This window comes from Notothenia rossii (assembly GCF_949606895.1).
Source record: "Notothenia rossii genome assembly, chromosome: 2".
NCBI classification, from domain to species: Eukaryota; Metazoa; Chordata; class Actinopteri; order Perciformes; family Nototheniidae; genus Notothenia; species Notothenia rossii.
Genome location: NC_136904.1, coordinates 19,869,141 through 19,896,610, shown reverse-complemented (window position 1 = coordinate 19,896,610; position 27,470 = coordinate 19,869,141). Strand labels below are relative to the sequence as shown.

Genomic DNA, 27,470 nt, shown 5'->3' with positions numbered 1-27,470 from the left:
ATCTGCTTCCCTCTGGTGTCCATACACTCACACTGCAAGCCACACAACCTTTATTATGCAACAAATAATGTTCATACGGTCATCCATGGTAACCTTCAGTGTGCTATTTAACCCTTTAGTGGGAGGAAATAGAAATGACAAAATATGTAGACATCAACATTTATTAAATAACCAGCATGTCTGCAATAGGCACAGTCAAATCTTTGAACAGAACCAAGACAATTCAACAAACTACGCTAATGTGTGATTCAATGTGTTTCTTTATAATCGTCGTTGTATAACTGACTATCTGCTTGTAACCATTTATCAAAGCGGGCTTATTCAGTAAGCATCTCACACATTGAGAACTTTTAATATACAGTTTTTATCAGAAATGTACAATTCATGTAGAATATTAAGAACCCTATCCTAACATTATGCTGCGTTACCCATCCACAAACTTCCCTCAGCTTCCACAGATGATGTTCTTCTTCAGATAATGAAAATAAATATAGTGTGGGGGCTTTCATGGCAAATTATTTCATGGAGAGGATATTACATGATAGATGTGTTCTCAACATTTTCCATCCAAGTGGAGAATCACAGCTAACCTCTGGAGGCTGTTTCTTGGTTATACCGCTGATATTTCCCCATGCCCCTCCTTTAATGTGTCTCTGAGCAGGTCTACAGAGCCTTGGGCTACTGGCTCTCCTTCTCCAGGTACTCCAGGCTGGGTGCGTCTAACCTCTGCTCTTGGTTACGGTTCTTTGTGAATTCCTGCAGCATATCCATGATCTCTCCTTGGTAAACCTCAGGGGTGGGCTGAGCCTCTGTAAGCACAAAGAGAACAGTTTTAATTATGACCAATGTCTAAAGAACAACAAGCACACAGAGGGGAGCCCTCCTGACATCACTTTGGTCTATTTTAGGAAAAGCTGACAACATAAAACTAAAAGGCTGACGTTTACTTATTCAACATGATCTTTTGCTCCTGCTGCTAGGGAAAATAATCACCTGGATGTTTGTGGTTTTCATTATTGAGTAATGGAAAAAACTAAGTTATGATCCTTCACACAGGCAACAGCAGCCAAACAACATCTCTGCTGTCAGACATTAGATAACATAAGAGATAAGATGGAACTTTATTGATCCCAATGTGGGATTGTTTTGTGTTGCAGCAGCATAAAAAGACATGGCATTGTACAATAAAAATTAAAAGACAAGAAATTAGACGCTGTGATATCAGGTCCCTCCATATTGCTAATGGCGAGTACAGCATAATTCAAAGCCTATCAGTGGTCAGACTTTGGAAATGCTCAGCTTATTATTCTGTTTATTTGAAAAAATGTCATTAATCATTTGAGACTAAAACTATGTATGCAGACTTTATTTGAGTAAAGAAAGCAACAGCTTTTGTTTTGTCTAGCCACTTGGACGCGTGTTGGTGCTAAACTCACACTGATTTAGTTTTTCAGCTGTTCCGCATAACTGAATCAAATTAGGGAAAATTAGATGAATAAAGCGGGTAAATTATACTGGGACAGGGAATGAGCAATGAGGATGAAGTCTGAGCCAAATGGAACGTTGAAGAAAAAACAGCAACAGGAGTGGAGTTTATTTGCAGGCAGAATACCGATTTAATTATCTAGGCATCCTTAGCCATGAATAATTGCCAGTTTAAAAAAAAAGAAGGCTTTTTGTATAACGCCCACGGCAGTTTTCCTGCATTTTGTTGGGTTACAGATTGAATTTAAAAGAAGCAAGTCTGATATCACTGTCGCTGTTAGAGCAAATAGTAGGGATGTAACGATATATCGAATATCGCGGTAAATAAATGTCTCAATACCGTCGTGAGACTGACAAAATCTACCGTGATTTCTTTAAATAATTTTTATTTTTAAACCTTTATTCAACCAGATGGTCCCATTGAGATCATCGATCTCTTTTTCAAGGGAGACCTGTCCCACATGGCAGCAAGTAGATTACAACATGAACATAAAACAACAGATAACACAAAAGGACATCGTATTTTCAGGGCTACATGTACATACCTAGAGACATTGACAAGTACCAACAGTATATTTATATCTCGCCCTTGTCAATAAGCCTCACCTTTTTGGCAAAAACGGTATTGTTTTTGAAGTGGTGGAGAGACAATGCACAGTTTTACCCACTGCTGTCACCCATGGCCAAAGCATATCTCTCTGTCCCAGCAACATCAGTACCAAGCAAGAGAGTTTTTTCCACAGCAGGGGATATTGTAAACGCCCAAACATCCCAGCTTCTACCTGGAAATGTGGACATGCTCATATTCCTAAAAGATAACCTTGATGATGCTGAGTGAGTTTGTGAGTTAGAGTTGAGTTACTTGAAAAAAAGTGAAACTTGATTTATTCTATTGCAGGATCTGATTATTATATTGTTGACACTTTAAAATACTACTATCCTACTAAAATGCTGTACAAATCAGATTTATTATTTAATAAAGAAAAAAAAAGTTCACATTTTTCTTTCTTTCTTTTTCAATATCGCGATATTATCGTACCGTGAGTTTTTTAGTATCGTTACATCTCTAGGAATTAGTGTTATTTGCAACTTGAGTAAACATTAATATTGCAAAGCTGAAATGTATTTGTGTCATTAAATATTTAAATGTTTTGCACTGAAAATCTAAAGCATTTCAACATTCCCTTAAGTGTCTAAAATGCCTCTGACTGGAGTGTTGCCAGCCTTCTAACTAATGATGATAATGTCATATGTCTACTGTACTGTTTGAGAGGCAATATCACATGTCTGAGGAGAAACTATGAGATGTTCTCTCACCTGTTGCCCAGTAGTAGATGTCCCAGTCGTTGCTTGGTTCATTAATCAGTCTGTCGTACTGATGCAGCTGGCTCGCTGTCATTGTGTTCAGGTATTGCTTCGCAAAAAGGCTGCAAGAGAGATGGGAAATTAGGTTCAGGCTTTTCTCTAAATTGACCAGTGAATGGACAGCACACAGGAAACAGCTTCTTCTTTGGGTTTCTTCATGTTGTATTAATGCCTGCTTCTGGTGTTGGTCCTTGTCTACGTCCCTTGGTCCTAGATTTAAGAGGATGTGTTCTTCAAAGTTTCTAGTTGTTCTACTGTATACTTCCTATAGCATGTAAATCTGGGATTTTGGAGGTTTACAAATATTAAGGTCCTCACTCACACCTGGTCCCTTTTGTCCATCTGTACATTATGTAACTGAAATGTTGTATTTATAAGGCATATTCATACTTATGTAAATGTATCCATCTGAGAAATTCTAGAAGCTATCGTCTCCGGTATGTGCTGTGATGTGCGTGTTTTATGTTGGATGAAACAGCTGCTAGACCTGGCCAAGACAGTCCTGAGATGGGTATTTTTTTTTTATCTCAAATTAGGCTTTTCCTAGTTAAATTCCCCCTCCTGTCCCCTAACACTGCTTTTAATTACCTGTAGGATGTTTTCCTACAATACAAATGTTGCTGATGACTACTGATTACTATTTACGATTATTTTAGTGCCCATTGTTGCCTGGCCCAGCCATCTTATATGCTGTGATCTTCAACTAGAAAGAGGAAAAACTTTAAGAATTAATTTTTTTAAAAGGTACAATTTAAACTTGAGACACAGCTGTACTGCACCACTGCTCTAATGTGTGATTTGCTTTAAGAAAAAACAACACACCAACATGACAGATTATAGAAAAACTCTTCAGTGTAACAACCTGAGTAGAATGCAGTTCTCCAACATGCCCCTTTTGCGACTCTCGTACAGCAGGCGGCGCTTCTTAATGTCAATGGCCTCGCCGGGGCGCTCATCCCAGGGAGGCAGAGGGATCTCAATCAGGTCTGCCCTGGTGTCGTCTGCCGTATCTCCACGGTAACCACGAGATGATACCAGCCCTGTGAACGCAGGTCTCATTGCTGCCTGGCACACCCCTGAAACCAGCTGGCGGGGGGAAACACACATGTTGACAAATATTAGTACAGTGTGTTGCAGGAAATATCACATCATTTTTGACAATATATATCTAAATATCATAAAATATTGTAGGTTAATTAGTGCTGCTTTCACACAAAATCTACACATTTATATATATCTTTTTTTAAACAGTAATGTGATATTAAGACTAGAATAGTAAGTTATGTTACGTAAACGTAAAGAAAATAATTACAGTAAAGTGAGATCATTTTATGAATTTACAGTACTCTATCAAACTGAGACCAATCTTAATATATATATGAATTAATCTTCAATGTTTTATTTAATTATATGTGTCTATATATTCATTTATCCACCAATACATGAGTTGGTTTGATTGCCCCCCTACCTATCTTTGCAAGTAAATTCAACTAATTTTCATATAATATGATATAATCGTTTGGTTTCAAGATCTGTATTTCTACACAGCAGGATGAAGACATTTTGAGACTACATTTACAAAAAAAAAGATGTTAAACCATGCAGTCCTGGATTGTATAACTGTCCTGCTGCACAACACGCGTTACGTCAATGCTACGTAACGAGACTGAACACAACAATGCACGCTAGTTATTCAACCACAACATCGAATATAATGTTGCAACATTACAAAAACTCATGTTAAATAGTGTAAATCAGCGTGAGATCTTTAAACAGCTGTCCACTTTAGAGTATATTTATATGATTGCAACGACCGTAACATTAACTAGCATTCAAACTTTAACAAACATACAGATAATTGTAACGATAATAAGATAACTCACTCTTCTTGCAACCACAGAAGACAGCATTTTGACCTTTTTCTTGAAACGTTTAGAGACTTCAAGGTGAAATGCTTCTCCGCCGTGAAAACGCTGCTGAACTCTGAATGTCAGTCTCAAATCAGTAAAATTACACAAGCAGGTTTTACGTCACAGCAGCACACGGACCACGATCGAGGTAGGACCGGAAACACCGCATTGTTTCAGTAACAGCAATTATTCCTCAAAAGTCACAGAAAAACAGAACCAGCCCCGACCTGATTTAGTTAAGTTGTCACTTAATTCGTTTATTTGTAGTTATCTTTTATAATAAATACCATCATACATGTAAAAAAGCGTGGCTGTAGGAACCAAATGTTGTGTGTTGTTGCTAACGGGTACATGTTACCGACGCACTCGTATTCACGTACAGAAATTAGCACTAGCATTAGCTGATCATAGAGCGACCCAATAATAGTCCAATACTATTTGTATTGTAACCCTTACATGAAATCCCGTTCATGTTATTTGAAAGTGGTTATTAAAACATTACCTATTGACGAGCCTCGCTTGTTGTATTCTCGGTTTATCATCGTCTTTTGTTGAGCTAACTTGACATTTCGTGCAAAACCGTGCGGTTGGTTCAAGTAAGCTAACGTTATTAACGCGGCGTAACGTTATCGAAATTCCTTCTTTTTTTTTTTACATTGCATATGTTGACGGTATGCACTGGTAATTTTTAAAAAGTGTGCATATGCAAAGGACACTTTAAACAAAGAAACAAAACGTTAGCTCCAGTGCCATCAACTGGATCATCTTCGGCCCACGGGATGGCTGCTGCAGCCAGACCAAGTGCCGCCCAGAAGGAGCTCATGGATCTGTACGGGGATTTGAATGAAAACGACGATGTGAGTCTCATCTTTACACACATTTATCACTGCCCATGCATACATGATAGCAGCAAATGTATACATGCAAAGTTGTGCGTACATTGCTTTGATGTAGTTTAAATGCAACTTGTTATCTGATCGCTTTTAATTAAACAGAAAGACAATACATCAACTTACATGCATGCAACTACCAATTACGATTGGTTCAATTTACAGTTATTAATACGAAGTTAGATTTTTCCAACATCATTATAAACATTTCTATTGAAAAAACACAGGTATTTTCTTAGGTTGTTAAAGAAACCATACACCACATTTATTCATAATTATACAAAGGTCTTGACAGATTTCCCTTGTGTGAGAACAGTACAAAAAAGGTGTTCAATTGTTTCAGATTATTCATCAAAGAAAGGGCAGATTGTGTTTATTAGGTATTTATGAGGAAGCATCCTTTCTTTCAAAATATAGTATTAAAAACTACTGTCTGAAACTGTGCTGTTACCATTCTTGGGCCAGGACTCTCTTGAAAAAGAGATTTTTAATCTCAATGAGACCTATCCTGGTTAAATAAAGGTAAAATAAAATAAATAAATAAAAAACGGTTTCCGATATGCAATTATATATAGAATACTAAACAGTGGTTTGATTTCCATTTCATAACTGTGTGAACCTTGTTCAGTATTTTTATTTGTTGTGTGGAGAGAACTATTTGATTGTTGGAGTCACGTTTAAAAACTAGATGCCACATCATCTTATTCAAGCCTGTAGTAGTAATGGGCAATTCTATAAAATATGGAAATAATCACATGCACTCCACACTCCTGCAGCAGCTGACAACCCCTTGGTTTTGTATTTCTTCTGGCAGTGTATTGTTCGTTAATGCTCTGCACATTGACTTACCCAGCATGCCATCATATATAAGTACCTTGTTGTTTTGTTCCCATCCCACACAGGACTTTGACACAATTGCTGAAGCAAATGAACTTTATGATGCTGTTTTGACCGGCTCAGTCGATCGGGACAAGAAAGGCAGTACAAATGCAGCGAGTCCTAACAAGACCCCTACTCAAGAGGAGGCTTACTCAACAACAGAGAAATGCCCAGACAAAGGAAACCCACAGAGGAGACTGGCTATATATATTGGAAATTTCCCCTGGGTGAGTAACACCCTCTCTGTTTATTTCAATCACATTTCAATTGTGTTGTCCAATATTGTTTCTGTTGTTTTATCTACATAGGCTTGCAGAACAGTGATTAGATGAAACAGAACTACGTACCCTTATCACATTCAAGATCACAAGTAAATATCTACCCCCCTGTCATTTTTTCCTCCTCTATTTCGCAAACCTGCTACTACTTCCAGTGGACAACTGACAAGGACATTGTGAGCCTGGCTCAAACGTTGGGTGTGCAGGACATCAAAGAGATCAAATTTGCTGAGAATAAAATTAATGGCCAGTCGAGAGGGTGAGTGGTTGCAGATCTAGTATTTCTTTTTTATGAATAAAAGTATTTTCTCTAAATGTATTTGCTTATAAGTAAGGAAATGTGTGTTTTGATTTATTAAAGATATGAATATCAGTGACTTAAAGCCATACATTAATTGTTTTTTCTTCTATGTTACACATGCAGGTTCGCCGAAGTAGAGGTCACCTCAAACGAGTCATTGAAAATATTGTTTAAAAAAATACCCAAATGTGAGCTCAATGGGGAGAGGATAGACTGCCGCCTTGCCACCAGCCAGAACCTTGGTGTGTTTGAAGACATGGCAAATAGACGTAAGAACAGCATGGTCTGAGAATGCTATTGAGGTAACATTATATGATAAGATGTAAGTATGACTGTCCTCTTTAACAAAATCAATGTTTTCTCCATAGGTATACCCATGCGCGTTAGTTACTTAGATCCTAAGGACTCAGATTATTCGAACAAGATTCCCTCATTATTACCACAGGAGCCCAATCCTTCCCCTTTACCTCCACACTACCCATCACATCCAATTGCAAACAGGTTTCCATCCTTACCCAACCCTTACCATGGTCATCCTCCACCTCCCTTCCCACACATGCCTCCGCACATGCCCCCACACATGCCTCCACGCATGCCCCCACACATGCCTCCCCACATGCCTCCACGCATGCCTCCACACATGCCTCCGCCCATGCTTCCACCCATGCCTCCACCCGCCATGCCGCCCCCTTATTTCCCTCCTCATCCAGTCCATATTCCCAGCCAACCTCCCAGTCTACATGTCAATCCAGCCTTCTTCACGCCAGCACCAGACGGGCCCAGCAGCAACGCTTACAGCCAACAACAGTGAGAATAATACCTTTATACATTTTGAAGCTATAGCAAATAAACAGCAGTGTAATATGTTTTGCTTCCCTATTGAGATAACATTTATTATTTTTAGCGATGACTTGTGGAAATGGTTAAATAATTATGACAATCTGTACATTTTTCAGACGCACATCTCAAAGTCAAGATGCAGATTTTGAGCAGCTGATGAACAGAAATAGAGCTATTGCCAGCAGTGCCATCAGCAAGGCTGTGTCTGGAGCAACATCCGGTAAGTAAAGCTGATCATATTCTGCGGTGTACAACAACACAAAACTTAATATGGAGAAAGGACTGATAGACTTGTGAGCATTTCTTTTAACCAAAATCTGTTTCCCACCCCTCTTACAATATTAATGGAAAGTAAATGGTAATCTGTTATGTTATACATTATAAAACGGACAAGTCAAATCAAGCAATCTGATTGGTTCTTAGCCGTGATATATTGAGCGTATACCACCGGTAGAATTGTAAGTTGCTTTTCACAACAAGTCAGTATCCCTCGGGATGAAAAGCATACTGCCTGCAGTTTGCTTTTCATACTAGAACAAGAAAGCAACGGAGAAGTAACGGGGCAGAAGCCCTCCTTTTTGACGCAGCGGTCCAGACATAGACATCAAACGGAAAAACATATTCAGTGTGCAGTTCCTTTGGCATTAGGGCAGGGATATCTAGATACTTTTGAAGGTTTAACATAATGAATTGTGCTACTTTTAAAGCAAGCAACGATGTTTTCAAATCTGTAATCAAAGAGGTCTGCAAAAACGCTATCGACCAATCAGATTGCTTGATTTGACTTGTCAGTTTTATAAATATATTTAAATTTCTTCCGTTACGAAACAAACTTACAAAGCATAAAATGGAAACATTTAAGATTAACTTCGACCTCCGGGGGGGTCTTACTATAGTATTGAGGAGTGGATTGAGCAGTGCCTATCTCCAGAAAAAAAAGCACCTAAACTACGACATGCATAGCTACGTGAAGAGCAAGTAGACCAACTGGAAAAGTACCACCATTCAAAAGCTTTCTGATGCGGGTCTTGAAACAAAGCAGAGAAATTATGACCGTTAGTGGCCACAGGTGCGAAAGCTCTCTCCAGAGCTACTGGAAGCCCAATCTCGGGGACCGGAGAAAGTGGAGCAATATTCTCGCCACGCCAAGCAACAGCCTCGAACAACCTCAACCTATACAAGTGACCACGTAAGCCATGCTACTGATGCTGGACAGTTTTTCAGTGGATGCACAATAAACAGCAACATACACATTCATGTAAATAAACAGCCAAATAATGGATCAACGCTCTCTGTCTAATATGTTCGCTTGCTGTTAGTGTTGTTGCATAGCAACCACCTTGCACTATGTTTTGTGCAGAAGGCAACGGAGGGACTATTTTATTTTGAACATCATTATTTACTAATAAAAACTATTTAAATTAGAGTGTGTATTTTTCTTTCATATTGCCACACTTGGTAACCGTTTTATAAAAGCAATAGCTCACTTCAGGCCGTGATATATGCTCATTATATCACAGCTAAGGGGGTTGTCGACCCTCCGCTTCGCGTCGGGCCGAACCACGCCCCTTAGCTGTGATATAATGAGCATATACAACGGCCTGTCGTGAGGTATTGCTTAAGTATATCATTGGAAAGTTACTAAATTAACAAAGTGCTTTTTGTAATGACAAAGCAGAAATTAATTAAACTGCTTAAGCTGTTAAAACTAACAAAAATCAAAATACTGACAATCACTCTTGTAAACTAACCAAAAATGGCTGTAGCTTAGAAATTGTAGGACAAGTAACTGTTTAGGAAACTATGTTTTCGTTTTTGCCTAAATAAACTGTATGTGGGGGGTAAATGTTATCCATTTTTCAAGGGTTTTGTAATAATCCTAGTTGGCATACTATCAACCATAATTGAAGGGCTTAACTACGTTACTGTCTCTTATATATATTCTCCTCCTAATGCAGGAGACTTGCGGGTGGCCATGGAGACTCTATTAACGGCCATTGCCATCATTAAGCAGTCCAGAGTGTATACAGATGAACGCTGCCAGGCCCTGGTCACCTCGCTCAAAGACTGTCTAGTCTCTATCCAGGGAAACAGCAGCTACAGGTTTGTTTAATTATTCTTCAGGACCCTCAGACATCTTGTTGTCCATAAAGAAATAGGTTGAGACAAATACACATTTCTCAGCAGGAAAAGCAGTCGTTCTGGGGAAGAAGAAAGAGACCGGGACAGGGGTCGTGACAGAGAGCGCGAGCGGGATCGAGAGCGCGACAGAGAAGACTCTTCTGATTGGGACGTTGGAGGAATGTCCCGAAGACACCGGCAACATTCCCGAAGCGAAGAGAAAGACAAAGAACGCTCTCGGGAACGGGAAAGGCACAGAGATCAGCGCGATCAGCGAGACCAGAGAGAGCACAGAGACCAGCGAGACCAGAGGGATCAGAGAGATCAGAGAGACCAGAGGGATCAGAGAGACCAGCGAGATCAGAGAGAGCAGAGGGATCAGAGAGACCAGCGAGAGCAGAGGGATCAGAGAGGCCGTTACCGTTAACATGGTAAGTTTCTTTCTAATTGTAATACTTATACTTTTTCATCAATCAGATGTTTGCTTCTTTTTTTTAAAATGATTTCCACATCATCCTTTTAGTGACCCCAATAATGTAAAATTATTATCATTGTATTTACTGAATTTAAGTAGTTCGCCCAAATGTTTTACACAAGCTAAGGTTACCATCTTCAACCCTCTGGACTTTAATTTGATTAAAACTAATATTTTGACCTCTCAAAAGATGTCCTTTTGCTTATTATGCTTTTTACTATGCAGAAGCACAATTCAAAACTGGCCTCCTTTTACATTACATACATAAGTTAACCTGGTAGTGAGTTAAAATCATAACCATAACTATAATATATTTCTCACTATGTTTGTATAAGGATTGCGGATTTCTAGGTTTTCAGGGTTTTAATGGATTGTGTAAGTATGGATTTAAAAAATGTTCTTTCCCCCCCCCGACAGATGGAATGTTGAAGGGTGGTGAAGAGCAGACAGGACTATTTGTTTAGTCCAAGTGCTTCAAATCTGGAGATATCCAAGGTGAGACTGAAGAAGAAGAAGAATTCTTAAGTGTACATTTTGGTTCTCCAGTCATCTGTAAATACTGCAACTTTAACTTGTTTTAAGAAAAAATTTGATTTTAGATTGTTGCTGGGACAATTTCTTGATTGCATGCGCAGGAACACTCAATAACTTATGAACACAATGTAATGTTTTCATCACTTTCTTTTGTATTCAATTTAAGATTAAAAACATTCCCTGAAAATGTGATTCTGCTATTTTCATTCTACTCAAATATTTGGTTTGCATTAAATACCGCCCTTACTGAGCATACATTTTATTTATATAAATATTTACAGCCAATTGTCTTACCACAGCAAGTGGGACACATGTACCCTTCAACAAGAACACCCGTTTGCCACCCTGGCTCAGTATTGGTGAAACAATTTCCCATTGATATCAGGAAAGTGCAAAGTCTACACATCTTCCGCCTGTTTCTCCTGCACCTTGGCCAAAAAAATAAATCTCTGTACTTTACATACCACTTTTTTTGGCGTCAGTTTTGGTTTATTTGAAGCCAAAGCAGTAGCACTTACAATGGCTTGGCTTGTTAGCTAATGAACTTGCAGGATTCTTGCTTTTTTTAAGGTTGTTCTGCCATTGTTGATTTCACTTCATTCAAAGCAACTTGTAAATTGTCATCTTTACCTCAACATAGTAGTTTTGCTTTCCAACTTTCTGAAGTCTTGATCAGGCCTATTTTATACAAAAATAAAATTACTAGCAGCCATTTTATACAATATAACACTATGCTTATAGTTGCATAGTGCACTGATACAAACATGAGAAGAAGTGTGAGAAACCATCTTTCCTCTATAGTCTCAGTCAAAAGAGTACGGTAACTACATGAACCAGTAATACAGGTAACAGTGTCATTTAAAGGCTTTATTTAGAAAAATGCGATTAAACCAAAAAAAAGAATGTTCCATTAGTCTTCACTGTAGTCTGTGGTCACTTCAATATACTAACAAAGCTGTTGCATGGACATTCAATCTATCCATGCAACAACCCTACAAAGTCCATGCTGTTCTTGAAGGTGGCCAGATATGATCACTTCTCCAGAGGGGCATAATTCAACAACTTCTCAATAAGATCCACATGAGACAGGAGCATCCGCCGACAACAGTACCTCTTCAGGCCAAGGGCATCGAGAGCATCACTTAAGAGGGAAGAAGAAAGCAACGTTATTCCTAATGCATGGCATACAGGCTGAATGAATAAGTACAGCATTAGTTCAGATAATAGTCAGGGTAACAGCGTAAATGGCCTCAGGTAATGGCTATTATTCATTGCGTCACAAGTCTAAATGTGGACTACTTAAAACCAAGGAGTACATGACCATACCTTGTGGCAGATGAATAGGATAAAATCTGATGTGTTGTACTCCCAGACTGCTTCTAGAAAATTACTTTGGCGCAGATGCTCCAATGCAAGGTACTTAAGGGTACCTATGAGCTCCTAATGGCACTATGTGTAGAGATATAGTGCAATGACAGAAACAAGCAATATCTCACCCCTCAGTGTACTCGGCTTGAAGTAGGCCAAGGTATGCCTCCCATTTGTTTCCCACGATCTTCCCACACGTAAAGCACCGGACAGGGATGATCATTGTAGCACACCTGGGCAGAGGGAAACACATCTGGTAACTGTGCTACATGAGTGGGTGGACATGCAATAGCAATAAAGCATACAAGCCCTATCATATGTGTGTGTAAAACTACATGCACATTTTGATAAAAGCACGATGTTGACATGTTTTGCTAAGATTGTCTGTACGTTATTGCTTTTCTTGGGAACTCGACCTGTTACCGGATAGCTAATGTTTTGCTAACATTCTAGCAACAACGCTTAACTAAACCGGTTTTCGTTTAAAAACATTAAGGCGAAAGTACTTCTGAGCTTCATGGGCTACTGTATATAGAAGCGTAAAGCCGAATGGAGCTTCCCAAGTCAAGAGTGTAACGAAAAGTGAGCCAATGGGAGCCACGCGTTTAGCATAACAGTCCACTGTTAGCTTACGTTAGCCGCCAATAACACGTTGCTACGAGTTTACATAACCTTAGTCATCCACCAGTCAAAACCAAGTCTTAAAACTTGGAGTGTACTCACCGTAAGCAATATGGTTTACAAAAAACGTTGAATTGTATGTTATTATGAGAGAAACGAGCAGCAAGAAAGTGATGGTAGCTGCGTAGCTTAGAATCCCTCGTTTTCTCGATGCACACTTCCTGCCCGTTTCCTTCAAAATAAAACCAATAAAAATGGTATTACAAGAATGGCCTGTATAACATAAACTATTTTATCTGCTACAAACTTAGATTTCCAAAATGGCTCATGACGTTGACTAAATGCATTACAAAGTTGATAAAAGTAACTGATAGTGATAATACATTAACAACCTCCTTGAAGCTACAAAACTCTTACAGGGCTGTTGTGTCACACTCTATGGTCACACTGCATTGGGTTTTACTCAGTTTGACTCCAGTAAGAATGTACATTTGTGACTGCCACTGTAATGTGTGTATACCATGGTGTATACTGACAAACTGCAGGTGCCCCTAAAAACGCCACCATTCTACCATTTTGTGCAGTGGTGTTTTTTCACAGATTTTGGCTGAGCAGACCTAGGAACATGCTTTGCTGACATCTCCCTCACTTTATTCTGATAAGCTTGCCCCTGTTACACGTTTCAAAGTATATCTTTATTTATTTCGTAAACCAGTCTAGAGATTGGTAAAGAAGTGTGTTCTGACTGCTGATAGGACATCTGCATCTACATGTGGCGAGTGCTACCAAGGTGTCCCTGAGAAAGGCACTGTTCCTACACACTGCTCCCAGGGTGCCGTACATAATGGCAGCCCACTGCTAACATTAGGATGGGTCAAATGCAGAGAAACCGTTTTGTTACTAGTCTGTACTATGTAATGACAATAAAGTTGAATCTTCAACTCAAATGAATAATTGTTAATTAATTAATTGAGCTGCAATATATAATATAATAATTGAAATACACACTTGGGCTGGTTCACTGTCTTTATTAAAGGTTGTATTATGTTTATTTCCTTTTCACATTTAGAAGTTTGAGGGCAGAAGGGTGTGTGCATAAGGAAAAAATGTTAGAAATATATAAAAAAGATATAACTGTCATTATCATTAGTCACCATGAAAGACGCCATCATTGCTATCAGCATATCACCATTGTTGCCATCTTTAATATACATCATAATCACTACCAACAATATTATTACATCATTATTTATGTAGTTTAACTTGCTACAGCACAAGTGCTAAATAAGGAGTCCTATCTGAATTATTGCATTTATACGCTGTTGAAATAATGAAAATAGGATTTTTTTTTTTAAGTACACTGTATTGTACAATGTCGGGTGAAGTTTGTTTTGGTGTTGGCCTACCATCTATTGGTTGTGTTTTGGTGTTCACTGAGGTATGTTTGTATACTATTTTTTGCCAGTAATGTGTTGTGAAATTCACAAGTACTGTTACAACTTGTATAAAATAATGGTTCGAATCAGAACTGTCTTTCTGTTATCTACTTATGGAGCAGAGGGCCTCCCTATGGCTTTGACAGTATATGTAAGTGGGCACTATTGTGTGCAGCTGAACAGGTGAGTGTTGCTGCTCAATCATTGTGAATGCTTCACTTTTTTTCCTCCCCTAAAGTGCACTACACCCTACTTTCAATGTAACAGAAACATACGCTGCTCTCATTAAATGACAGTTGCACGTATTAATTAAGTATCGATTTTTTCCTAAAACTACATTAGTGGAACACAATGAAGACATAAACAATGAAGCAGGCCTTGAACCTGATAATGCAAGATGGCTGTCCACCCTGTTACAGCAAAGTATCTACTGTAAGATGTAAAACAGAATGAACCCACACCCCTGTGGATGGTGTGTGAGACATGAGAGGTTAATTGATTTGTGACATAATTTGACAGAAAAATAACTCTTTCTTATTCTACAGCAAGAGGTAACTTCACTATTATTGTCTAAAACATACTGTACATGTTTTATCTCTTACAATCCTCTACATCCCATTTCTTAAACCACTGCATGCTTATATTTTATTTTGTATTGCACTGTACCCTATGACATGTTTTGGATATGCAGTGTCTCTTAACTGAGTCCCATCATTTAGGATTTTCTTTGCCAAAATAAGTGCAATACATCACAATGCATAGTGTCGACTAATTTCAGGTCTTCCCTTTAGATAGTTTAAAAATAAAAAATAAGTCAAATAAGACCGACAACAACTCTGATAGCCAGTATTACAATTGTAATGTTTCAAGATTGTGGATAGTTTTTCATTATTATTTAGTGAACCAGCAGATTTTCAGAGTAAGAATTCACAAATATTGCTAGGATGTGTTTGCTAGGATGCAATATATATGTAAACTGGATTAGACAAGATAAAGCAGTTGAATAAACTACTTTTAAAGAGTTGAGGCTTTGTAGCTCAGAACTACAGTGTTTTTTTTTTTAAAGGAATTGATTACAGTACAGATGCAGTAATGAAGCAACATCATGCATATATTATGTGTAATTATGCTCCATGTCAAAAATGGAATGGTTTGATTCACTATAAGTGAAAGCAGGCCAAAACACAAACAAACATAAGACGCACAGTGGCTCCCATTCCCCCATCTGTACCATAATAGTCAACAATGCTCTAACTCATCATCCAATTCATACTTTAATTTGAGATAATGAGTTGGTTTAATTTCTCCGTGCCAGTAGCAACACTCCCAGCAAGATGGCTCCTGCAGCAATAACTGCTCCACCAATGAGAAAAGGTTTCAGGTGTTCCAGAGAGTCTGTGCCGGAGGCCGCAGCCTTGTCCCCTGCCGCCTCTGCTTCTGCTTCTGCTTCTGCTGCCCCATCCTGGGCAGGAGGAAGCTCGGGCTCAGGGGCTGCAGGGACTTCAGGGGCTGCAGGGGCAGGATCAGCCTTGCGTGGGGCTGCTGGCTCCTTCTTCTCCACTTTAGGTGCCGCCTTGGGTGCTGAAGCCCCGGACTTGGCCTTGGCTTCCATGGACTCAGGGACAGAGGTGTGGTCTGGTCAGGAGGATTCTTTATAAGGTCAGCTCTGTGCTGCTTCACTGAACAAACACAGCAAACAGACACAGATTATCCCTCTAAATTAGGCTCACACATCACGTTATCTGCTCTGCTGAGCGTAGAGACACTGGAATATGAAAGCCTTTGAATCCATGTGTTCACTGTACAGCTGAGCAGCGGTGTGGTGGTGGGCCTTAAAATGACCTTGGAAAAAGATGACATTGATAGGAACACGCTGATGCTCAGAGGACAAGGAATAGTTTATTTTGGTCTCAGCAGCTGTGACACAATATGACAGTGACATTTTTTTTATGGCAGCTTCCTGTGTATAGCTTTCTCATGGGAAAGTGGGATCAGTTTTGTAATGGAGGAAGTATACTCTTAACAGCTGAGTTTATTCTGAGTCAAGGACTGAATCTATATTTCTCTGAGAAAGAGCCTAATCCAGACACAAACACATGTAGATTTTATCCCCCGTTTTACACTCTGTTCTCACTCTGTTAAACTGCATGAGTCATGTGTGCTATAAATGGAGGGCAAGATGGAGGAAAGAAATAAGGACCATCATCACTGCGAGGAAATCAGTGAAATACAAATGAGGGGGGGGGGGGAAATGGAGGTGAAAAAAATGCTGTTATTGAATAAACGCATCATAGCAGCTTGCACATTACAGAATATAGGCTTTACAAATAAACTTCCGATGACATCATGCATTGATTAGAAGAAATATGGACAATACATACCTCTCCAAGAGCTCTTTAGAGATTAAAAAAATAACATATGACGAAAGAACTGCAGCAGTCTCTGGAAGTGAGAATGTCCTTAATATAAGAAAATGAGAGAGAGCGGAGAGATGGAGGACACTGTAAGCAGGAGGGAGGAGAAAGAGGGGGAGAGGAGGAGAGACTGGGATGTACCATCTCGTCCTCAAGAATAGGGGGAGTCTATTTTCTTTGACTCCATTCTGGGTTTTGGAGCCTTTTAAGAATATTCTTAATCTTAAGTATTAAAGACTTAGGCCTAATAATAACGTCCATACAAGTTTTGTGAATTTTTTGAGGTACAATGCAGTGGGAGAAAGTATTTGGAAAATTACAGTTACATTGTTTTTGCTTACACAAGCTAATTTAATTTCAAATTCAACTAATATTGAGGTCAGTGTCTTAATCCTCTTTCTTAGTTCAACTATTTTCTATAAAAAATGAATAAAGATTTTTTTCATATTTCTGTTATGTATTATTATTTATATTTTATGATTGTTTCCTTGCAGTAGGCTACTTGTCTCTATTCTCTATGTTTTTTGTGATCGTCATGAAACAAAATACCAGAGCAAATTCCTGTGAAAACCTTCTTGTCAAAAACCACTTGTTCTGGTTTTTTAAAATGAATCACAAATACCTTTTGTAACTACATTTTCTGATAAGGCTGCATTCATTCTTCAAACCAAAAATCATAGAGTTAGATGAATATTAAGGAAATGGACTGTAGAATATAATAAATCTATTTACCTGCTTCTCCTCCTGCAGAGTTGAGACCCTGGCTCGGCCCCACCCACCATGCTTAAATCTAACAGAACAAACAGGGAAATTACCACTGTCAGATCAGAGGTCATTTACAGTGCTTATAATAGGGGTCTCAAATGCTGTAGGCTACAAGAACAGATCGTTGTTTGGCGGAATTAAACTGGTCTAGTCTACTGACACTATTTCTGCATTTTGCCCCACTAGCACATTCCCTAGTGACACCACTGGAAGTCCTCCTCTGTCTGTCCCCATAAGAGTATTGGCCACACCTTATCAGTATTTTATGAGTCACGTTTTCTTCTCAACAGGGGAATCCTTCCTGCATCACGTTTGCCCCTGTTTGTACACGTTTATAATGGCATGCATTACAGCTATGCAGAGTAAATGATGTTTCAAATGAGACACCAATGACAGCTTTGGTTGTATTTTCAGGCTGGAGATCCACTGCCACATGGCCTGGAGCCCTGAGGTCAGCAGTAGGGCAGGAAGGCAGGCTATGTGTGAAAGTGAGAGAGACGGAGAGAGAAGGTGTTAATGAGGCTTTTCTCATCCATTCGATCTCTTATTTAAAACATTGTTGGCATTGCTTTCGCTTGTTCGCCTGCATTTCTGACAGATGACAGTAGGGTGGGTACACCACCAGTTTATTACGTGACGCTGATCCACGCCCAGTGTACGTAGCTCCATGAAAATATTTGAATAGGTCAAGACAGTAATCGGTAACGTACGGAGCTATTGGTCTGATGCGTTGGTTTTCCGGTTGATATGAAAGATACTGTCAAAACCATAGACTGTATTGTCAAAACGAATCAAATATAGACCCATACTAGTGATCTAAAACTGGTTTCAACTACAAATACAAACAAACGCCTTTATGACAATCAATTATTTATAATATAATCGAAAATCAAATCAAAATACCCCTATGTAATGACATGATTACGATGTGATTTTTAAATCGGGTAATAATATTTTACATCAAGTTTAATATATTACATAATTAGAAACAAAACTTAAAAATGTGAAATAACCTTATTACTTCGGGTAGTCTTTACACGTATAGACTACAGTCCAGATTAGTGAACGACATTTTACATTTTAAATTAAGGTTAATATTGACAAAAATGGTGCTGATAATTCACGTTTATTTACTGCACAAGTGAAGCTTTGCCTGTTCGTCCCTTGGTCCTTGGATATTGATTTGGGTCAATTCTAAATTACGCATGCGTTGTGGCAAAACTGGGCCTATTCAAACACGCATTTTGACATTTTCTCCTTTAATGTAGTTTACGGATTTTAAATTGTAACCACTACCCTTCAAAACAGACCGCACCCTCAAATTAACAACCGACTGACTAACCAAAACAGTGTCCCCCAGGGTTTTTCTGTGTGACTCTGCAAAGGGAGGGCAGCAGCCTCTCTGAAACACTGCCCTCTTTGATTCAGCTGCAGATTCCTTAATATTCAGAAACCACCAGTGGCGCCCTTTCTCCGCAGGATCTCCAAAGTGTCTGCGGTCTGCCATTTACAAAAACGAGTCAGGTGTGCGTAAACATAACGTTGCCGTGCGGGATTTGCGCAGCCAAACACGGAAGGGGAATAGCCGAGTTGTACGTATTTTTTTTTTCGTGGGAGAAATGTCCAAGGGGATGGACCAGATCCTGTGGAAATGCTGCCTCCGTTTAGCTGCTATCCGCTCCGGGGTCCGGGAGTTGTCCGGCTGATTGCACACACCAGCCGCTGAATACACGTGAGGATCGCCTTTTTCGTCAAACCCCGAGGCACTTTTACCTTATGTGGATAGAAACCATCATGCCGAGCTCCAACGACGGAGGGACATGAACAACGACCCTCACTCAGTGAACTGCCACAACCGACGACGTGTTGCAATAAAGCGGAGAAACGGTTTGAAAACGACCGTTTGATTAATAACGCTCTTTTTAAATGGACTGTAGCAGGTTTTCCTGGGAACATTACAGGGAAAGCTCTTTGATGTATTTGGATTCATTCACCCTGCTGCTGTAATGACGTCTACACGTTTATTGTAAAAATATACGAGGAGACATTTGTGAATTCACCCCCCCAGCCCTGAGCCGGTGTCGGGGAAAGCGAGGCTGAGGCGGGTCGCCGGTCGGAGGGATATGGGAGCGCGAGCGGAACCGATACAGCGGGTCTTGGCAAGGCTTCGTCAAAATACAGGTGAGCAGCAGGACTGACTGATACACTGCCTTTGGTGATATGCACATGCAGGGCAGCCTGTCGACCGCGAATTGACAGTGTGACCCGGCTTTTTAATCCACGTTTACTGCTTTCTTGAGACACAATTCACAGGCCACGTCTCCATTAGCTAGGCCCGCAGGATGCCACTTTTAGCAGCTGTCCGGATTAAATGAGATTAGACTATGCCGCCCCGGCTGCTGATCGATTTGTTGGGATGACACCGTGAGATGCTGTTGCACATGTTAACACCAAGGGTTGCAGCTCACCTTAGGGCCATGGGTCATTCAGTGTGTATTTGTCCTTTATTGTACAGTGACATTACTATATATTGTACCAATCACTACAAAAGTCCAACGGTAGGTGACTAGTTAGTCTAAAACTGCAGTTGTTAAAATGCCACTTTTACCACTACCAGTATTGGCCTTGTAAAATGTATATGTTTTATCTCGAAGCCATGGTTAGTGCAGTGGTATTTTCATGACTAGAAGACTTCACTAACCAGAAGTTAAACTATACATGACCAAGATTATGCTTTTTGGTTGAGCAGCAGTAGGCTACATGACGTGTTTCCTTTTTAAGAAAACGACCTGGAACAACGACAGTAAGGGGAATGTCACTCCTGTTGGTCACTCACTGAGAATATTTCACCCCTCATTTTCTCACAAGCTCAAGATAGGTTATCGTTTTTCTTTATTGCCATTGTGTCCATGCAAGGGCAAATGGCTTTATGTCCCAATGATGATACTAAACAGCTCTAGGTTTATGGCACGAAGATGAGTACTGGAATCATCCAATACTTCACCCAGCTTTTACTATTTACATCTTTATTATTGTATACCGATTTCTGATCTGCTTCTTGCCTTTTGCCTCAAGCATATCAAGTATAGATGAACCTATACAAAATATACTCAATCAAATTTGAATGAATTTGAATGAAAAATCCACATGACATCCCTGCCATGTAGGGCTGCACCAACACCAGTGTTTACTGTTGGTTCCTTGGCATCCCTATAGACTTCCACCCGAATGGAAACCAAGTCCCTTCAGGGAGTCCTGGCAGATACACTATTGTCTCTTTGTTATCCAAAGCACACACAATATGTGACCCCTATCTGTGCCAGAAAACTTCTCTGCCCTGATATTGACTAATTATTTGAGATTGTTTGATTGAACAGGTCCTAATGCTTGGAAGTGTTGATGATACCAGCTGGTGAAGGACACACTGCTTTAGGATGGTTAAGAAGTGAAGTAGAGCATTATGCCTTTTTTAAAATGCCGACAACACAATTAAAAAAAAGTGTAGTCCTAGATATTAGAGTTTTTGATCAAGGATATTATGCACAAGTGCTGTATGGCGCTCTCAGAAAGAGTACAGGTGATGTTATTTTAATTTAAATTTAAAATGCCATAGTTATGCTTGTTTGTAAACCAACATGTTACAGTAATATTATATAACATGTCATAGTTTTATGCTAATGTTTTATCATATTATTAATACTGTTTTCAGTTCTTTAAGGGTCAGTGTAACTGATATATTAGTAATTATACATAAAATAATGACAGTGAAATCCATTTGGACCGGAAACCTTGATGATTTCTGAGATGGTTATTGTACCATAATAACTCGTACTCTTACAACCCTATCTTCAGTCACTTCTTTAAACAGAAGGAAGTCCTGTTAGATATAACTGCCTTGTGGTTGTTTTGATGTGTTTTTTATGGTTCTTTTATATTTTCTGTCAGTTCCTTTTTTAAAGTTTGGTGCCTTTTTTAAGTCTGCTCACATGTAATCTTAATCCTTTTTTCCACAGCTTCTCCTTCCTCATAAAGTTTGTGCTTTCTCAAAAGCTTTATGTTAAAATACATGATAAGGCTTTAGGATTTGTATGGACTCCTTTTGAATGTCCACACTAGTGCATTTTTTCAAGGCCTTTTCATATTTATTTAGAAAAAAATGACATTCCAAAGCTGTGTGATTATATGGAGCAGTCTATAGAAATAGCACACACCCTCGGATATGTATATGTTGTTTTTAATTTATATGAATCCAAAGATGTCATAAACTCATATTAACACACACTTTATTTTCTTCCATTCTCTGACCAACACCATGTTGAAGGAACAATAAGCATTTGTCTTGTAAAGTGGTGTACCAAATGATGTAGGCCTTTATTTCAAGCTCAAAAGCTCTCATTACTGCCGTGTTTGCTGCTTATGACGTGAGTGCTTGTGGAAGCAAGGAAATTCTTATTTTTTAACAGAAGATACACCAAGGCACATGTACTCCTTTAAAAGGGAATTCTTTTCCATTTATATATACGAGTGATTAATTTCAGCTATATCGATCAGTATTTGGAGTAAAACTTTAAAGGGGATATATCATGCAAAATGCACTTGTGATGTCTTTTATACATAAATATTAGGAGTGTAACAGTTCACAAACATTTCGGTTTGGTACGTACCTCGGTTTTTAGCTCACGGTTCGGTACGTTTTCGGTAAGCAGAAAAAATGATCACAAAACATAAAATATTTGTTGGGGGGTTTTAATTATTATTAAACTGTGAATAATGTATTCACTAAAATAAATACAACAAATAATATAATAAACATTAAAGGTGGGGTAGTTCAGTTTGAGAAACCGACTCGAGATACACTTTTTGTTATATTCCATGGAATGCTCTTAAAATCCCGATAGCAATGAATATCTTAAGTGCTTTGAAAAAAAATCCATAAAAAAACGCCATCTGTGGAAGCCGTAGTACTGTAAAAAGCACGACCAATCATCTGAGCCGGCCATGCTAAAATAACTGGATGGCCTACCTGCCTGTCAGCCTTCCATCTGTGCACAAACTTATCTCGTGCCCTCATTGGTCATGTGCGCGTTCGTGTGTGTTGGAGGAGAGGCTCTGTAAGGAAGTAGCAGATTATTTCCGGGTGTGTATTTTCAAATTCTAGCGCACTCGAGCCGGTTTCTCCAAAATTACCTACCCCACCTTTAAGGTGCAGCATTTCGATGAACTGAAATAGTCTGTATTTGAACTTTACTGTACTAGTACTCACAAAACATAAACTATTAATTTTGGGTTTTTAATTATTATTAAACTGTGAATATTCACTCAAATACAAAATATAATAAAATAAACATTAAGGTGCAGCATTTTGATGAACTGAAATAATCTGTACTTGAACTGTACTTGAACTGTACTGTACTAATACTCACCTAAGCAGCGAGCTTGACATTAGGACTTGCTTGCTTGTCATTGTATTTTCATGTTTTTTTTAAAGAAAAATTAACTTGTCCACATTGCTTACCGAAAGGGCAGATCTGCTGGCACGAACAATGTCTCCTGCTGTGGAGAACACCCTCTCGCTAGGTACAGAGGTAGCAGATACAGCCAGGTAGCGCTTTGCTAGCATGGCAACATAAGGATATTTGGCGTTTGTAATAGCTAGACCCTCCAGAAAATCGCGGGCTAAAATCCTTGATTATGTGGGCTAAAATCCTTGATTATGCGATTAAACATGCGTGGTTTTTATGTGATTTTATGCGGTGAAATATGCGGAAAGTTGCGAAAAAGAATAGATTTTTTTTAAATATTGGGCTGTCTTATTTATTCTCTCTCACACAAAACCTGCCACTAACGTTAAACCCCTTTCCTATTCAATTAAACACATTCAATGTTTATTTATTGTAAAAGCAATTGGGCTATTTTAATCACTCTTTCTCACACACACACACACACACACACACACACACACACACACACACACACACACACACACACACACACACACACACACACTTGTAGGCTACTCACTTCGTTTCTTGTAGCCCTCGAAAGGGTTTTGGAGGTTGATTCCTCGGTGAACGTGAGTTGTTTGGCTTCCTCGTCCGCAGCAGCAGAAAGCATTTTCGAATGTTTGAATGAATCAAAGTGGGTCGTCACCGTGGATTTTCTCTAAGACTTTTGCTCCAACACACAGTTGCACGGGGTGCAGAATAGTTTCCCCCCACTTTTGTGAAAGACATCGGGGTACTGCTTTGCCCGGTCTTTAGCAGAAATGTTCGTCGGTAAATGAGATGGATCAGATTTTTTCATCTTGGTGTTTTCTCTCTCGTGTGAGTTCCACACGTTCACTCTACGGTGTTGTTTACCTTCTGTGATGCGCGAGCTGATGACGTCACGTCATCATCATCACTACTTCACGAGTTAACTTATTTTTTTCCTCAACTTTGTGTGGAAAAATGCGGGGATTATGCAACCTTTTGATAAATATGCGGCCTTTTAAAAAATCTGTGCCATTTTGCTGATTATGTGGTAAATTCTGCGATCGCGTTTTTCTGGAGGGTCTAAATAGCTTTGGCTCGGTCTGAACTTTTTGCGAGTGGTGGAGGCTTAAATGCTAGTGGGAGTTGGGTTTGCACTTCAGTCATTTTTCTTTTGATACCGGAGATGTTCGGGTGAGGCCTCTTCAATGATGCTGGAGGATTTTCGAGCTCAGCTTTATCTGCGTTCGCCAGTTCCTCAAATTACTGACTAAATTTGAACGCATCCCTGTGACCAACTGTCATAGTATGCCTCTAGTCCAATGAAATGACTTGGTCACTCTATGACGCGTTGAACCCGATGTGAGCAAATTACACTGAACGCTGCGACGCAGCACCTGAGATTACTTCCAAAAAGTTGTTCCCGTTCTCAATTCTTTACGTTTAACGTTATATTCGTTCGGTACACACGTGTACCAAACCGAAGGGCCCATACCGAATATTTTCAGTACGAATACGTATACCGTTACACCCCTAATAAATATGTTTCCCCGGTGTGTCAGGGAACTCAAGCAGCGTCAGAAAATAAAACCCTCTCTCTTTTCCTCTGTACCCAAATCTCTAAAAACGGGGGTACAACGGAGCTGATCCAGATTTGCGTCCGATATGACGTAATATCGGAAATGTGGACCCACGGCACTATCAGAAAGTTGTTTTCAGAAACAATGCACAACGTTTTGGAAAGTAATATGGTCGGTGTTTACATTAGCATCGCTAACACTCAGAGCTAACCTGTACTGCACAGAGCATGTGTGTGAAGAAGCTGGAAGTAAAAAAGAACTCACCTTGTGGTATAACCGGCATGAGAGAAAGCCTTTGAGCTCCATACTGTTTCAGAAAGAATCCTTGATAATCCATGATATGGCGTTTCATCACTTCAGTATCTGGCGGTAGAATCTCCCGCATGAGCAGGCATAAGCCCCGCCCCTCTTTAAAAAAAAAGCTTTATACATAAAATAAGCACTTTTGAAACAGGAAATGAAATGGAGGGATATGAGGCATGGCTAGAATGGGTGATCTGTTTGGTATTTTGAGCAAAACACTTCATAGACATGTTTTTTATATATTTGTATATATCTGAGACCTATGCTACTGCCTAAAAATAGCATGATAGGTGACCTTTTAAGTTAAACTGCATATATTAACTTTGGGTGTAACTCTAATTATTTTTTCTGAGATAATTCAACCAGACAAAATTAAGTTAATCTTGTGTTTTTATTTGAAGTCTACTTCAGTATTTATTCTGAATATTTGGAAAAATGGGAGATAATAGTGTCAGTGACCTCTGTGTTTTTATTTGTCAGACATGAATTTTTATTTATCAGACATGAATTTTGTGCATTAGTGACAACAAGGCAGTTAGCATTTTCAAGTGCATCATGGGACATATTATCCAAATAAGCCATATCTAAAAGGCCATCACTCTCAGTATTGTTGATCGGTTAGGTACTTTGGAGGTGTATGTGTGTTTATTTGTGCCCTCTTTAGGACACACTTGCATTAATCACAACATCTACAAGACGAGGAACAGAAATCATGTGATTCTGCAGAAAAGCCATTAATAGACAGTTGTTTGTAAAATACAAATGTGTGAAAAACGCCAATTAAAATCCCAACAATACGTCCAGCTCATTGCTGAAAGTGTAAAGCTGCAGTACTGTGTTGCACGGACAAAACTATGGTAGTTATTTTCAGTATCTGAACAGATACAATGACACGCGTATCTTTACATGGATTTTGGCAGCAGTCCACAGACAGGTTGGCAGATCACATATGTTGCCACCCCAACACAAAGAAACAACATCTATGTACACACAAACACACACATGCAATCGGCAGAGCACATACTATCACATCAACTGAAAGAAGAGAAAATGGAGTGGGAAGAGGTGAAAGGGATTGGGTGGGTGGCAGTGGGAGAAAAAGATGGAGAAAGAGGCAGAGGGAGAGTAGGAGTGAGTGGCACATGGCTTTCAGTCTAAAAAAAGATGAGCAGCACAAAACCAGAATCTGGATTAGCTAGATAAGGAAGAGGAGGGGGACATGGGAAGGCTGGAGGAGAACATGTAGGTTTCCTCTGCACCGAAAATGGTGCAGATCCTCACGCTCATTTTCATGCTCATAAATGTCCTCTACAATATGAATACTGAATGAGTGTGTGGGAAGGAGGAGAAGAAGGAGAGAGCATGGGCAGAAGATGAGAAAGACAGAGGGTGAGATGGAGACTGGTTAGATTCTTCAGGATGGACTGAATAGTGCTGTAGTGTGAAATACTAGGAAGATACATGATCATTAGAGACAGCAGGAGCAGAGCATGTGGATGTGACGAGTGCTGGAGAGAATCTGGATCAGAGCAGAGCGTAACACTGACCCGAGCAGAGAGAAAAAGAGAGAGAGAGGCTGGAGCAGATGGATGTATGACAGAGAGCAGAGGAGACACACAGATTTGGGACTGTGCCCCAGTCATGCCATCATGCCAACCGGGCATAACCACAGCATTTCTGTAGACGTTCTCAGTAGCTGTCTTTCCTGGACTCCTCCCCAAGCAAATATCGTTCCTTTCTTGTTGATTTCTATCGATTCTGACAGCTTAACAACAGGGGAGTGTCTGCTTACACAGCTCCTCTTTAATAATAAGTCCACTTTGCAGTAGCTGTGTAACCCTTTCAACACATACCACACGCAATATCACGTGATGTTGATATCAATTCATCCGGTCTAAAAACACACAGACCTACATGACCTTGTCAACTTTTCAGAAGCCTTACATGCAGGGAGTGCAGACAGGATGAATGCTAGTTTAGACACATATTGTATATACTCCAAGCTGTTTTCAAATCTATACCTTTTTCTTTTACCAAAATAAGTGAGGGTTTACAAACTTTACATCTCATAGTAGACATGCTAATAATACCAACTTCAGAAATTAAATGCACTGCCATAAATAATAGATACATCCAGGATGTATCAGATGCTGAAGTGAGAGCTGGAGTCTGTTGGACTGATTTCCATTCCACTCACTTATGCTTCATTATGTCCTTTCTCCTCTCCTTTAATGCACATAAACAATATAAGGAGAGAGGAGGATACTTGTGGAGCTAAGAGCAAATAAACGTAGGAGTTCAGTGTCTTACTAGGAAGTCTCTTATGATGTGTCGCAACGAGTAAATGCTGTAGATCCACATATGTCACACAGCTGTGCAGCATGTCATAAATACCTACCGTTGCTTAAGATCGACGGTATGGAACTACATTTTT

The 27,470-nt window shown here is 39.4% G+C and overlaps 4 protein-coding genes and 1 long non-coding RNA gene across 7 annotated transcripts in view; 2 read left to right on the top strand and 3 right to left on the bottom strand.

Moving 5' to 3' along the window:
- Positions 1-145: 145 nt before the first annotated feature.
- Positions 146-4,892, bottom strand: sdhaf2 (succinate dehydrogenase complex assembly factor 2). Its single transcript, XM_079660570.1, has 4 exons — positions 4,734-4,892; positions 3,713-3,936; positions 2,803-2,912; positions 146-809 (listed from the first exon to the last, which is right to left on the bottom strand). Exons 1-4 carry the CDS (start codon positions 4,758-4,760, stop codon positions 679-681), a joined length of 492 nt encoding a protein of 163 aa, XP_079516696.1. The 5' UTR covers positions 4,761-4,892; the 3' UTR covers positions 146-678.
- Positions 4,893-5,040: 148 nt separating this feature from the next.
- On the top strand, positions 5,041-11,265 carry LOC307025710 (cleavage and polyadenylation specificity factor subunit 7-like). Of its 2 annotated transcripts, none has more exons than XM_079660547.1 (9): positions 5,041-5,617; positions 6,553-6,756; positions 6,963-7,066; positions 7,232-7,377; positions 7,477-7,915; positions 8,065-8,168; positions 9,907-10,051; positions 10,136-10,500; positions 10,962-11,265. In XM_079660547.1, the coding sequence occupies exons 1-8, from the start codon at positions 5,540-5,542 to the stop codon at positions 10,494-10,496; spliced, it is 1,581 nt and encodes a 526-aa protein (XP_079516673.1). In that variant the 5' UTR covers positions 5,041-5,539; the 3' UTR covers positions 10,497-10,500; positions 10,962-11,265. The 2 variants fall into 2 exon arrangements, with proteins under 2 accessions (XP_079516673.1, XP_079516672.1); XM_079660546.1 differs by having other exon boundaries at positions 10,133-10,500.
- A 665-nt stretch (positions 11,266-11,930) lies between these two features.
- polr2l (RNA polymerase II, I and III subunit L) lies at positions 11,931-13,299 on the bottom strand. Its single transcript, XM_079660581.1, has 3 exons — positions 13,170-13,299; positions 12,575-12,679; positions 11,931-12,219 (listed from the first exon to the last, which is right to left on the bottom strand). The coding sequence occupies exons 2-3, from the start codon at positions 12,667-12,669 to the stop codon at positions 12,111-12,113; spliced, it is 204 nt and encodes a 67-aa protein (XP_079516707.1). The 5' UTR covers positions 12,670-12,679; positions 13,170-13,299; the 3' UTR covers positions 11,931-12,110.
- A 780-nt stretch (positions 13,300-14,079) lies between these two features.
- LOC307028300 lies at positions 14,080-18,966 on the bottom strand. The gene is made up of 2 exons (XR_013804926.1): positions 16,885-18,966; positions 14,080-16,182 (listed from the first exon to the last, which is right to left on the bottom strand). It is a non-coding gene; the product is annotated as an uncharacterized lncRNA (long non-coding RNA).
- A 247-nt stretch (positions 18,967-19,213) lies between these two features.
- The window catches only part of dagla (diacylglycerol lipase, alpha), a 48,538-nt gene continuing 40,281 nt past the window's right edge, over positions 19,214-27,470 (top strand). The window contains exon 1 of one of the 2 annotated variants that reach the window (XM_079663218.1): positions 19,214-19,863. The gene's annotated coding sequence lies outside the window, so the exon portion shown is untranslated. The remainder of the gene's footprint in view (positions 19,864-27,470) is intronic. The other variant, XM_079663219.1, reaches the window with a different exon arrangement.